We start from the raw sequence: 12,998 nt of genomic DNA, 5'->3' as shown, positions 1-12,998 counted from the left end.
GTTTGGAGGGACGGCCTGATCTAGGCAGGGTCTTGGTATTACCATATGCCTTCCACTTCTTAATGATTGCCTTGACATCTGTTCTTCAATGCACGGCCCACAAACCACGTGAGCGGTAAATTTGATTGGTTGAGATGCTGTACAATTATGGCAACTTCAGAGTAAAAGTCCTGCTAAACTGCAAGTTTTTGGAAGTTCCGATTTGTGTTCTACAATATTATAAATACAACATTCAATTGAAATTAAGTAGTTCCTCGATCATGGTCACAAAACTGAACAATAGAACCGAGTGGTTTACAAACTACAAAGCCTCCACTCCAACCTGACAGATTTCTCAATCCAGGCCACTGATAATAAACCAGACATCATCTGTTTAGCAGAATCCTTTCCTCCCACAGAGCGTTCTTGACTACTTAGTGTCTCTCCCTGGCTATTGTCTCCTCCGGTTTGATCAACCTGAACCGCAGTGGAGTTGCACTGGACATAAAGCACTCCATTTTTTCACTCTCTGTGTACTGCTTTTACACCTCCCAAACCCAAGGAGTACTTTTGGTTGCGACTTCCCCTCCACTCCCACCTTATGTTTGTCTGTGTGTTGTACCATCCTCCCAACATTGATGACGACATCTACATCTCTCGCTCAGACGAAATGGACCAAATTTTAACCACTAATCCCAACTCTCTCTCTTCCTCATATGTGGTGATTTCAATTGACACCATGCTAATTGGCTCGGTATTGGTGCCTCTCTCACCAACCATGGCACGTGTGCAAAGGATTTCTGTGACCTCATGGGACTGACCCGTTCTAAACTTTCTCACTCAGATTTCTCCCAATTGATGGAAAATCTTCATTTCTGGATTTGTTTATGACCAACTTCCTCGCCAATGTATGTTGCTCTTCCTCTGCTCCAATTGGTTCATCGGATCATATGCTTGTTAAGCTTCTCAGAGAACAGCCTCAGCACCAGCGAGTCTGGAAATTCACTCAGGCAAACTAGCAGGAACTGGAAGCAGCCATCATACTTCAGGACTGGTCTCCTATATCTACCACCCCTGATATTAATTAAGTCTGGGAATTCTTCCACAGAAACATGCTCTGTCTTACGCACAGATTCATCCATCTCATCTTCAGTTATCTTACCCATCCTCCCACTTTCGGTAATCTGAATCATGTGGTGAGGCAGTTGCCTGAAAACAACTTGAACGAGAATGTAATGAAATGGGATACGTCAAAACAGCACATTCAAACAATATAGCAAAAACCACTCATCACTTTCAAACAGCATGTACCATTTTTAAAGAGATTACAACGTGGGCTTCCCTCGAGGTATGCGACTCCAACTGCGTTTGCCACCCTGTTTAACCGCTCTGGAACTGGATCTCTCAGAGGGGGTCACACATCACCTGGAGCCACCTGGCGTGCCAGAGAATGCGCGAACCAGACAAAGAAACACCCCTCCAGCAGCCGGACCCGCCACCAAGCCCAACCCCGGAACCTGGCTCAGGCCAGGAGATCCGAGACCCCATCGGACCCAAGCTGCAATGCTTTTAAACACCCAGAGATGCCAGTGTTTCGTGCCTTTATTTAATTTCAGTCCACATTTTACAACCAAAATGTGATAGCCCCAGAATCTCTCAACCCGAGCCGAATCCCAAAATTCAAACCATGGAATGGAACCCAGCAGCAAATCCGACCACCAAAAAAGTGCCCATCTACATAACCTGCACACTCCCCCACACTCTGGGCTCAAATCGCAACACAACCACCTATGGGAACTTATCACAACCACTCATTGTTTATCACTTCATGAAAGTTGGAAGAGGGATGAGAGAGGGAGGAAAGAGAGAAAGGAGAGGTGGGGGAGCGAAGACAAATGAAGAGATGAGGGGAAAGGATGGATGGATGGAAGGAATGGAGGGAATGGAAAGTGGATTCACAGCAAGTTTCACAGTTGTTCATGAACACACACAATACTCCGATACCACAAAGTGAACATGAGGTGTAAGGAATAAATGATGAATGAATGAGTTCCCACCTGTTAATCCGTCATCTGCCATTACATTCTCTGAAGCTTGTGCAATGATCTTTGGTTTTCCAAACAAGTCTCCCCTAATAACCTCTAAAGTACTCCACCAGAGGGGTGCGTCTCTGGGTGGTGCTCAGCATGACTGCTCCGAGGTAAAGGTGACATTTTAAACTTTTATCAGATTTAACAAAGACAACAGAACACATGTTTACATTTGAACTTCCTTTACTTTTCACCTAACATTGTCTTGAATGTCAATTTGTAATTTAATTTTCAAAAACGACAATAGCTGTGATTTTTTTTTTTTTAAAGTAATTTGCACCGTCGTCTACTGTCTCGCCATGGCTTACAAACAGGTTCAGATTGTGCATCTCCCCAAAAATACATAATTTGTGATGATTTTTAAGGGAATCTAGGTCATATAGTAAAGCGCACAACAAGATGGGAATTGTTTATAAAAGAGGGTAAAAGGTATTCTGTATGGGCTGATAGGATTGCCTAGAGGTATGCAAACTCACCTCTAAGCTGCCTAGGCTGGGTTCGTATCTCAGCCCAGGTACAAACTGCCATCCTGGTGTCTTGCAGGCAGGGTGAGGCATTAATGCTTGTACCGTCCCACAGATGGACATTAAACTTGGAGTCCCATCTGCCAGCATTAATTGGTGGATGCGAAAGATCCCAGTGTCTTTCAAGAAGATCGAGGCTATCGCCGGCACCCCGACTGAGGTCCAAATTTTTGCCCCAACCTACAGAGGGTGTTGCATTAGTGGCACAACCGCACCCTCAACCAATGATACGAGTCGCAACCTGGTGTTGCATACGAAAGAAGAAGAATAAAATGATGTTCTGTATACGACAGCAACTATGGGACACAATGGGGGTATTGGCACAGAAATTGTCTATTTGCAAAGGAACTAAAAACAAGAGTAGTTTTGTCTCCCACATTGTTAGCGCTGCAGTAATAACACCCGTCATAAAAATTGTGAGAACTAATTATGAAAATCCTAATAAAATACACAATGCAATATCTTTCTGCATGTTCATCGCAAAGTTTAGAAGACGAAATTTAATGCATTCTCTGCTAGTTTACTCCTTTTCCAGATTGGCTTACAACCTTTCCAAACTGCACATGCCCCATTATGTTTCTTTGTTTGGCATGCATAGGAGCCTTGGTCCTCAAATCAAAATAATGCTGCCAAACCTGGGTTTGAATCTCGGCCCAGTTATAAACTGTCACCATGGTGTTTCACATGCAGGGCAATTCATCAATGTGTGCACCATGCCTCGGACATACACTAAATTGATAGATAGACGCAAGAAGCAATATCACAGCAAATTGGATGGCCCAACTACCAGCAGTAGTTGGTAGATGTTAAAGATCCCACAGTGTCCTCCACAAAGAATAGGTAAGGATTCACCAGCATCCTGGTTAAACTCGAAATCCCTGCCTGGATTGTGGGTAAAAAGTGGTCTGATCTTCTTGAAGGCTCATTGACACCAGGTTATATTGCTTGCTATCTTACTATATGGTTACTATCTGGTTGCTATATGGTTACTATCTGGACAGCAGGTTCTACATTATAAACAAAAACGACCAGCTATTTTGCATGTTTCATGTAAATGGCTGAATGGGCCACAATACAGTATTCTATCTTGTGCCCTTTCTCTTTTCATCCTTTCTGTAATATTATTGAGGCCTTAAGTTAAGTAATTAAGTTTCCCATCCATTCGATTTCCCAGGGCACATATTTAATTGATCTATACTTGTTATCTATTACAATTGTTTGCACTCCTGTTCTCTTCCCTTCCCATTTTAATACAAGTCACAAATTCACTGAGTCTCAACGTATTTGTTTGGACCGCTATCAATGGCTCTTTTAGAATAGCCAATTTGGTAGTAGATAATTTTTGAGGATATTCTGATTGAATATGCTCCTTTAAATTCATTCTCCCACTGAGCGCAGGTGACCGCTCACATCTCCATTTTGAATCGGCACTGCAGCGTGGAGAGGAGTCCAGCACGCTGGCCGATCGGCCGTGGGCCTTTCAAATTGAGCTTGCTGCAGGAGCAAATCGGCCCTTGATCCAACTCGGAGTGTCTTGGCCATTTGGCCGGCATGTCTCCACAACAATACGAGGTCTCGGAATTAAGTTCCAGGAGTGATGTTTTTTTCTCAACAGGTGGCAACACTTGATTGGGTTTCATAAATGAGCGCATATTGTATTCCTCCTGTCAGTACTGTTAGTCGTTGTATTGATTAGTTGTGTTTTGTAGCCATACTGGAGTTTTTTTATTTTATTTTATTATTATAAGTGTTGCATTCGTGATCTGAAGATGAATGACAAATTTATGGAACAGAGAATCATAAAGTTTTTTTTTTGTTCAAACTAAAACGAAGATGGCACGGAAATTTTGGACAAGTTGGAGCCATTGTAGGGGGAAGACAAAATGTCTTTTACTCCTTTTCCGTGTTTGAGTGGACCAATAGGTTTTCGGAAGTGAAAATGGACGTGAATGGTGATGTATGGTCATGACGCCCATCGATTGCCAAAGCAGACAAAAATGTCAAAAAGGTGAGAATGTTCGTCCGATCTGAGCAACGTCCAAAACGTCAATGAAACTAACTAATTTTGCATGAATATAAGAAATCCAGAGAGCCGTGACCAATGAGCTAAATGGCTTTTCAGACGACGACTTCCCAGGACAGCATGTGATGCTTTGTAGTGATGCTTTGATGCACGGCAGCGATGTTGACAAGCGTGTATAGACTCCCAGGGAGATTACTTTGAAGGTGTATAAAATCAAGCACACAGTCATGCAATCTCCATCAACAAACATTGGGGGTAGAATGGGTCGTACTGAAGAGCTGTGACTTTCAACATGACACCGTCATCCGATGCAACCTTTCCAACAAGTCAGTTTGTCAAATTTCTGCCCTGCTCGAGCTGCCCTGGTCAACTGTAGGTGCTGTTATTGTGAACTGGAAACATATATGAGCAACAACAGCTCAGCCACAAAGTGGTAGGCCACACAAGCTTACAGAATGGAATCGCCGAGTGCTGAAGTGCGTAGCGTGGAAAAATCGTCTGTCGTCGGTTGCAACACTCACGACTGAGTTCCAAACTGACTCTGGAAGCAACGTCAGCACAAGTACCCTTCGTTGAGGGTTTCATGAAATGGGTTTCCAAAACCGAGCAACCGCACACAAGACGAAGATCACCATGCGCAATGCCAAGCATCGGCTGGGGTGGTGTAAAGCTCACCACCATTGAACTCTGGAGCAGTGGAAACACATTCTCTGGAGTCATGAATCACACTTCACTATCTGGAAGCCCGACGGACGAATCTGGGTTTGGGAGATCCCACGAGAACGCAACCTGCCCGAATGCGTAGTGGCAACTGTAAAGCTCGGTGGAGGAGGAATAATGGTCTGGAGCTGTTTTTCATGGTTTGGGCAAGACCCCTTAGTTCCATTGAAGGGAAATATTAACGTGACAACATACAATGATATTCTAAATGATTCTGTGCTTCCAACTTTGTGGCAACAGTTTTGGGAAGGCCCTTTCCTGTTTCAGCATGACAATGCCCCCATGCACAAAGCGAGGTCCATACAGAAATGGTTTGTCGAGATCAGTCAGGAGGAACTTGACTGGTCTGCACAGAGCCCTGACCTCAACCCCATCAAACACCTTTGAGATGAATTGGAGCGCCGACTGTGAGCCAGACCGAATCGCCCAACATCAGTGCCCGACCTCATTGATGCTCTTGTGGTTGAATGGAAGCAAATCCCTGCAGCAATGTTCCAATATCTAGTGGAAAGCCTTCCCAGAAGAGTGGAGGCTGTTACAGCAGCAAAGAGGACCCAATTCCATATTCATGCCCATTGTTTTTGAATGAGATGTTGGATGAGCAAGTGTCCACATACTTTTGGCCACGTAGTGTTTCATTGAGTGCCTTCAGAAAGTATTCACACCCTTCGAATTTTGTCACATTTTCTTGCGTTGCAGCCTGAATTTAAAATGGATTAAATTTAAACTTTGTCACCGATCTGCACAAAATACCCCAGAATGACAAAGTGAAAACATGTTTTTAGAAATTTTTACAAATCAATTAAAAATGAAAAGCTGAAATGTCTTGCATCAATAAGTATTCAGCCCCCTGAGTCAATACTTTGTAGAAGTGCCTTTGACAGTGATTACAGCTTCGTGTCTTCTTGGGTGTGTGTATCAGCTTTGCACATCTGGATTTGGGGGCTTTCTCCCATTCTTCCTTGCTGATTTGTTCAAGTTCAGTCAAGTTGGATGGAGAGTGTCGATGAACAGCAATCTTCGAGTCTTTCCACAGATTCTCAATGAGATTCAAGTCTGGGCTTTGGCTGGGACACTCAAATACTTTCAGCCTCTTGTACTGAAACGATTCCAGTGCTGGACTGGCTGTATGCTTGGGGTTATTGTCCTGTTGGAATGGACATCTTTGCCGCAGTCAAAGGTCTTTTGCACTCTGAAGCAGGTTCTCCCCAAGGATTTGCCTGCATTTGGCTCCATTCATCATTCCCTCTATCCTTAGTCCCTGCTACTGAAAAGTATCCCCATAACATGATGCTGCCATCACCATGCTTCACGGTAGGGATGGTGTTACATGGAAGATGAGCTGTGCTCGGTTTCCGCCAGACGTAGCGCTTTGCATTCAGGTGAAAGAGTTCAATTTTTGTCTCATAAGACCACAATCTTTTGCCTCTTGCTCTCAGTCGTTCACATGCCTTTTTGCAAACTCCAGGCATGCTGTCATGTGCCATTTTCTCAAGAGTGGCTTCGGTCTGGCCACTCTCCCATAAAGTCTAGATTTTGTGAAGTGCTGCAAAGACTGTTGTCCTTCCAGCAGGTCTCCTATCTCAGCCAAGGAATTCTGTAGTTCTGTCAGAGTGATCATTGGCTTCTTGGTCAACTCCCTGAACAAGTTCCTTCTTGCCCAGTTGGATGACGAGCTCTAGGAAGAGTCTGGGTAGTTCCATATTCTTACCATTTCCTAATGATGGGGCTCTTGGGAACCTTCAACACCAGAAATTGTTTTATACCCTTCCCCAGATCTGTGCCTCCTCACAATTCTATCTCGGAGTTCTGCAGACAGTTCCTTGGACTCCGGAACTGTCTCCGTGGTAGAGTTTCTGCTCTGACATGCACTGCCAACTGTGGGACCTTCTATAGAAAGGTGTGTTTCTTTCGAAGTCATGTGCAGTTCATTGAATGAGCCACAGGTGAACTCCAATCAAGTTGTCGAGACATCTCAAGGACGATCAAAGGAAATTGGATGCGCCTGAGCTCAATTTGGAATGTCATCGTGAGGGGTTGAATATAATTATTGATGCAAGACATTTCAGGTTTAAATTTTAAATTCCTTTGTAAAAATTTCTAAAAACATTTTCACTTTGTCATTATGAGGTTTTTTGTAGATGGGCGACAAAAAAATTAAATTTAATCCACTTTAAATTCAGGCTGAAGCAACAAAATGTGACAAAAGTCGAGGGGCGCAAATTCTTTCTGAAGGCACTGCATATATCCCAGTATAAACAGATAAGTTTTGAAAGTGCACGAGCAAGGAGCATCATCTTCTCACAAAGAATATGACAGATTTTTTACCATAAAGAATATGACATACCATTTTACTGTCTTGCACAGAAATAAAAACAAAAAAGTCATTTTTCTTTCCATACCAAGTAGAACAATAATTAATTTCAGAGATTCATCAAGCAACTTCACCCAGTGGAATGTTAAAAAAACATTGTCATTGAAGGAAGCAGAGGGAGATCTTTGCTGACTCACTCATTCGCAGAGACTTACTTTTAGGAGGTCACAGTTACGGCCCAGTTAAGAAATTACTATTTGGAGGACAGAAATAGTCACTATTTGATTGAACAAATGTAGATTTGTTGCCTATAAAAGTCAAAGCTAATTGCACAATTTGTGAAATTAAATATCCTCGATGGCCAAAGGGTGGCTGGGGATGTGGGTTAGATCCTGTGGATGTGTTGGGTCTCCTCTTCTTTGTGGTTATGTATTCTCCTGAGGTTGAAACAAACAGCAGACTTAGCCTCAGATGATGTTTTATTTGTGGTCCACCAACTTCTTCAGACTTCGGTAAAAATTGGCTTCTCTTGGTCCTCGAAGAGATCTGCTTCCAAAAAAACTCAATAATAATTCTGGGTTTGTCTGTGCTGCCATTGATTTTGGGTTCTCTCTTTATGTCGATTGTTCTTCGTATTGAGTGCTCACTCCTGTGTATGTTTTCGTGCTCATTCTATTTATTTTGAACCTGCATCTCAGGTTTGGATAGTTTTGGGCCGACCCGTTTGTTGTTGTTGTTGTTGTTGTTGTTGTTGTTGCTTTCTTTTTCCCCCCAACTGTTTCACATCTTACTATAATTCACCGTCTGTCCATCTGTCCGTCTGTCTGTTCCCAGGTACCGCAAAAACGGCTGAACCGATCGCAACCATTTTTGGGTGTGTAATCCTGGGACCCCTTAGAGTAAAATAGGCATAAATATAATAACATGACCCCCTTGACGGTTCCCGTAGGGAGCGGGTGCTTCTAGTACCCATAATATGTCTCCACCATCTGTCTCATTATTCACCACGTTCACTTCAACCCCAGAAGCACCTTGGCCTGAAACCACCTCCTGTCTGTCTTTGTGCTGTATCATCCTCCTTAAGGAATGACTCGATTTACATTTTGCTCTCTACCAACATGGACCATCTTATAAATACCAATCCCAATTCTCTCTTCCTCATTTGCAGTGATTTTAACTGTCACCATGCCAATTGGCTGGGTATTGGTACCTCTGGGTGGGTCCAATGTAGTCACAGAAGTCTTTGTTGCAATGCCAATCAGTGAGCTTTCCGACTGGATTTCTCCCAGTAACACATCGTTCCTTCTGGACTCGGCAATGACAAAATTTCCTACAAATGTCTCCGGCTTTAAAGGGTTCTTCTGATCATGTGCTTGTGAGAGTCAAAATCTCTGGCTAATGTCAGAGGCCTGCCTCAGCACCGTAGAGCTGGCAATTCACCCAAGCTAACTGGCAGGGACTGCAAGCTCTCCTCTCAGGTAGAAAATGGTCCTTCATTTCCACCTCTCCTGACATTAACACTGCCTAGGAAACCTTGCACACAAACTTGCTTTCCCTCATGTACAGATTTATGCCATCTTGTCTGCAGTTATCTTACCTATCCTCTTGCCCTGAGTACACTGAATCCTGCGGTGAAGCAGTTGTCTTTAAACAACAAGCCTTCTCTTCCTGGAAAGGAAATCCAAGCAAAAGCAACCTCAGATCATTCCACAAAGCCTGCAGCAAGTGTGTCTACTCTCAGGAAAATCATAAAACAACATCTGGCCAACCTCATGGCTGAACTCTCAAACCTATCTGCTTCTTCAAAGACCTGGTGGCACCTTGTTATGTTTGTCTGTGGAGTATGCTCCCCTCCATCCCTTCCCTCACTTCAAATGTCACCACACCAGACTGCTCATGAGAAGACCAAATTCCTCAATTCTGTGTTTGCTTCCAAATCTTTTGTACCAATCTTTTGTGAAGGGGTTTTTTGGCAGACCTTGAGTGCCCTGCAGAAATATAGGGGGACAGATCACAGACAGAGTTGGGGGGTGGGGGGGAGAGGCCGGAGAGGAGACGGTAGAAGACAGAAAGACCACCGACCTGCCTCCAGTGAGGGAGTGAGAGACCCAAAGTTATGGACTCTGGTGACAGAGTGAGATCTTTCTTGGGCAGACAATATTTCCAAGATGGCCGAAAAAGACAGTCACCGACTTGGCATCCTTTGTTGTGCAAGGTGTTTTCTTGGCCAGTCTGAACTTTTGACAACTTACAAGGCCTTCAATCACAGCTTGTTGGAGTACTCGCCAGTTTGGGGGTAGTGCCCCTGCCTCATGTATGCCTGGTGTTGGCTTAAAGGTTAGGGTGGTGGGCTTTGGATCCTAGGGTCCTGAGTTCAAATCCCACTCAGCTGTTGAATTAATACCAGGTGGGGTTAACTCGGCCTGTCATCCTTCCGAGGTTGGCAAAATGAGTGCCAACATGCTGGAATACTGTGTCGGAGTGGCGACCCATCCAGGATTGTACACAATAGCCAAGAAGACTGCTTAAGCAGCACCAACGCTCTGCACAGAGTATGGTCCCAATCTCCTCCTCCTCCCTGCCTCATATGTTGCCTTCTAGATGCCATTGCAATTGAGGCCATCAAAATAATTGGGATATCCCACAAGGAAGTTGAGGGTCTTGGCCTATTACTTTTGCATCACAGACAGGTTAGTGGCCTCTGTATTCTACCGCCTCCTTTTTGTTCTTGCACCCTCTGCCCTCTCTTGGCTCTGTCCCTCAAAACCCCATTTAAACATGATCTTCCAAGTAACCCTCTTCCTGATAAACTTCCAAAACTCAGACTCACTGCTCACCTCCGCTCATTTGTTCCTCTCTTTTCTTCCTTGCCTGTGCAATCAACTTCCGCAATCTGTTGTGTTCTATTCTTCCTTTCAGGCCTTCAAAACAGCTGTTCACCACTACCACAGAACATCCCCCATCTAGACACATCATCTTTTCTACCCCCAAATGACCCCATTCCAAAGCACTCTTTTTTTTTTTCAAAGTTATTGTGATCCCCCCCACCCCCTCTTCCCTCATCCTTTTTTGTTTGTTAGTTGTCAGTTGATTTGTTATTTTTCAGTTTCATCCCCGCTATCCTTTTTCCTCTTCTTGCTGTGTATCATTCAGCTTGTGTGCAGCTTCTTCACCCCCATTGTCCTTATCCTCCACCATCCCCTTTATCACACTATCACTTCTATTCTGCTGTTGGTGTTTCTCCCTTTCTATTTTCTTCCTTTCCATGAGCCTCAATCATGTATATATATACACACATATATATATATATATATATATATATATATATATATATATATATATATATATACATATACATATACACACATATATATATATATATATATATATATACATACGTATATATACATATATATACATATATATACATATATATACATATATATATACACATATATATACATACACATATATATATACATATATATATATATATATATATATATATATATATATATATATATATATATATATATATATATATATATATATACACACACCATCAGAACTACTGTAAATAAATCATCCAAAGCTCATGTTCGTGCAAATGTGCATTATAAGCACTTATACGAAATTCAATTTTTTTACTCATGTAATTGGCACCAACAATTGAAATAGTGCACTTTAAGATATGTAAAGCTTCCTTGAGTTACAGAAACACAAATAATCTATTATATATTTCTGGATTCACATTGGAAACTTTAAAATAATAAAATAAAAACGGGCTGCAAAGACATCTGTGCCTCCAAGTGATACATGAATTCATCATGAAACACACCAAATATATCACATCAAATCACCTCCTGAGGAGGAATTTGAAGACAATTGTCATCCTCTGAGTTGGGGCAGGGGGCATTGTCACAGACAATGAAATGAGAAACCACTGTGAAAATACAGTCATGCAGTACATATTCATTCACAATGATGAATGTAGAAAGATCTAACACATGGATCACTGTGTCCACCATTAGTTTTGCCTCCTTTGAAAGTCTGTTAGGGTGCAATCTCAAAGAACAAAGATACAACCTCATCATCATGCAAGACAGAGAAAATGTTTGAAAAAATTGACTATCAACCATGGCTTTTCAAGGAGAAGATAACAAACATTTGTATTAAACAAATTGTTTTAGGAACCTAAAACCACAAGACGACAAGCTGTGCAGTGCAGAATCATTTTGAAGACAAAGTTGAATGCGATCCTGGCTTTATGAGTCAGACCCACAAATGGCCAATATGACAAAGGTTTGATGGGCCAAACAGCCTCTTAGCACGCCAGTTTCTCATACATATTGCATGCATAAAATCATGTGCATTCGTACTTGGACTCACTTACATAAAAGACAAACCCTGATTCGGTTCAGCAAAATTTAGCAATCTCGGTGCACCATGAGGTAATTAGTTATCGGAAAAACAAAACAACAGAATAAACTGCTGGATAAAGAAAAAAAAAGTCTTTCCATCTCCGTGTGTCATCGACGCCACTCCGAACTCAGTTCATCGCAGGAGATAAATTGAGATTTTTTTTTATACAACCGTTTCAATTCCCATAAACCTCTCCAGGCGTTGGATGTTGTGTTGGATTGTCAATTCACAGGTGATTTGCTTACAGGAATCAGCCGGGAACCAACCTCGCTCTCCGTTTTGAAGTCTTTCCCCTTCGTACCAACCTGTTACACAACCAGCCACAACCCAAACCACACCAATATGCTTCTTCTCAATCAACCAAGTCTTTCTGGTATTCATAATCTTTCAAAATCATTTTTTTAAATATTCAGTCAAAATTCCATAAATGATGGCCAATAAGATGAAGCATCACAAATGTTTGAAAAGAAAATAGAAAACAAATATGGAGTCCCATCGAGACATCCTTTTCTGGCATCTGATGCATGGAATGTATGTACAAGCTTCTTCGTTAGCTTAAAAAAAAATTATGAATGATTAATAAACCAAATTAATACCGTGTAATTCTGGTTCAGATGATTACTCACCGAGACAAATGGTCATGTGATGTATTATTTCGTCTTAATGAGACTACACTGTGTTAAACAAAACACCAACAGCGCAAGAAAATATTACATGTTGCAGAACAGGGAAAAGCACAAGGCCACACAGCACTTGATAGTCATACCGTCTGTTGTAGTCTGCCACAACATCACCACCTCGGCTGTGGTAAGTGACAGTTCATCCGGCTGCTTGGCACTGTATGGGCGAATTGCCTCCACCTGCTTACAGGCTGAGCACAAATAAACAGTCATTGACAAAGTAAGGTCAACTAATGACTTGTATCA

At 42.4% G+C, this 12,998-nt stretch overlaps 1 protein-coding gene across 2 annotated transcripts in view; it reads right to left on the bottom strand.

The window, feature by feature from the left end:
• Positions 1-11,274: 11,274 nt before the first annotated feature.
• The window catches only part of LOC147028145 (rho guanine nucleotide exchange factor 26-like), a 40,414-nt gene continuing 38,690 nt past the window's right edge, over positions 11,275-12,998 (bottom strand). For both annotated transcript variants that reach the window (XM_085878273.1, XM_085878274.1), the window contains exons 15-16: positions 12,839-12,943; positions 11,275-12,377 (exon numbers count right to left, since the gene is read on the bottom strand). In XM_085878273.1, coding sequence (XP_085734399.1) covers positions 12,235-12,377; positions 12,839-12,943 — 248 coding nt within the window. In that variant the 3' untranslated portion in view covers positions 11,275-12,234. The remainder of the gene's footprint in view (positions 12,378-12,838; positions 12,944-12,998) is intronic.

This window comes from Eptatretus burgeri, chromosome 4, assembly GCF_056783735.1.
Source record: "Eptatretus burgeri isolate ZD-2024b chromosome 4, Ebu_testis_v1, whole genome shotgun sequence".
Classification (NCBI taxonomy): domain Eukaryota; kingdom Metazoa; phylum Chordata; class Myxini; order Myxiniformes; family Myxinidae; genus Eptatretus; species Eptatretus burgeri.
Note: the sequence above shows the minus strand (reverse complement) of the source record. Positions and strands in the feature narration are given on the sequence as shown.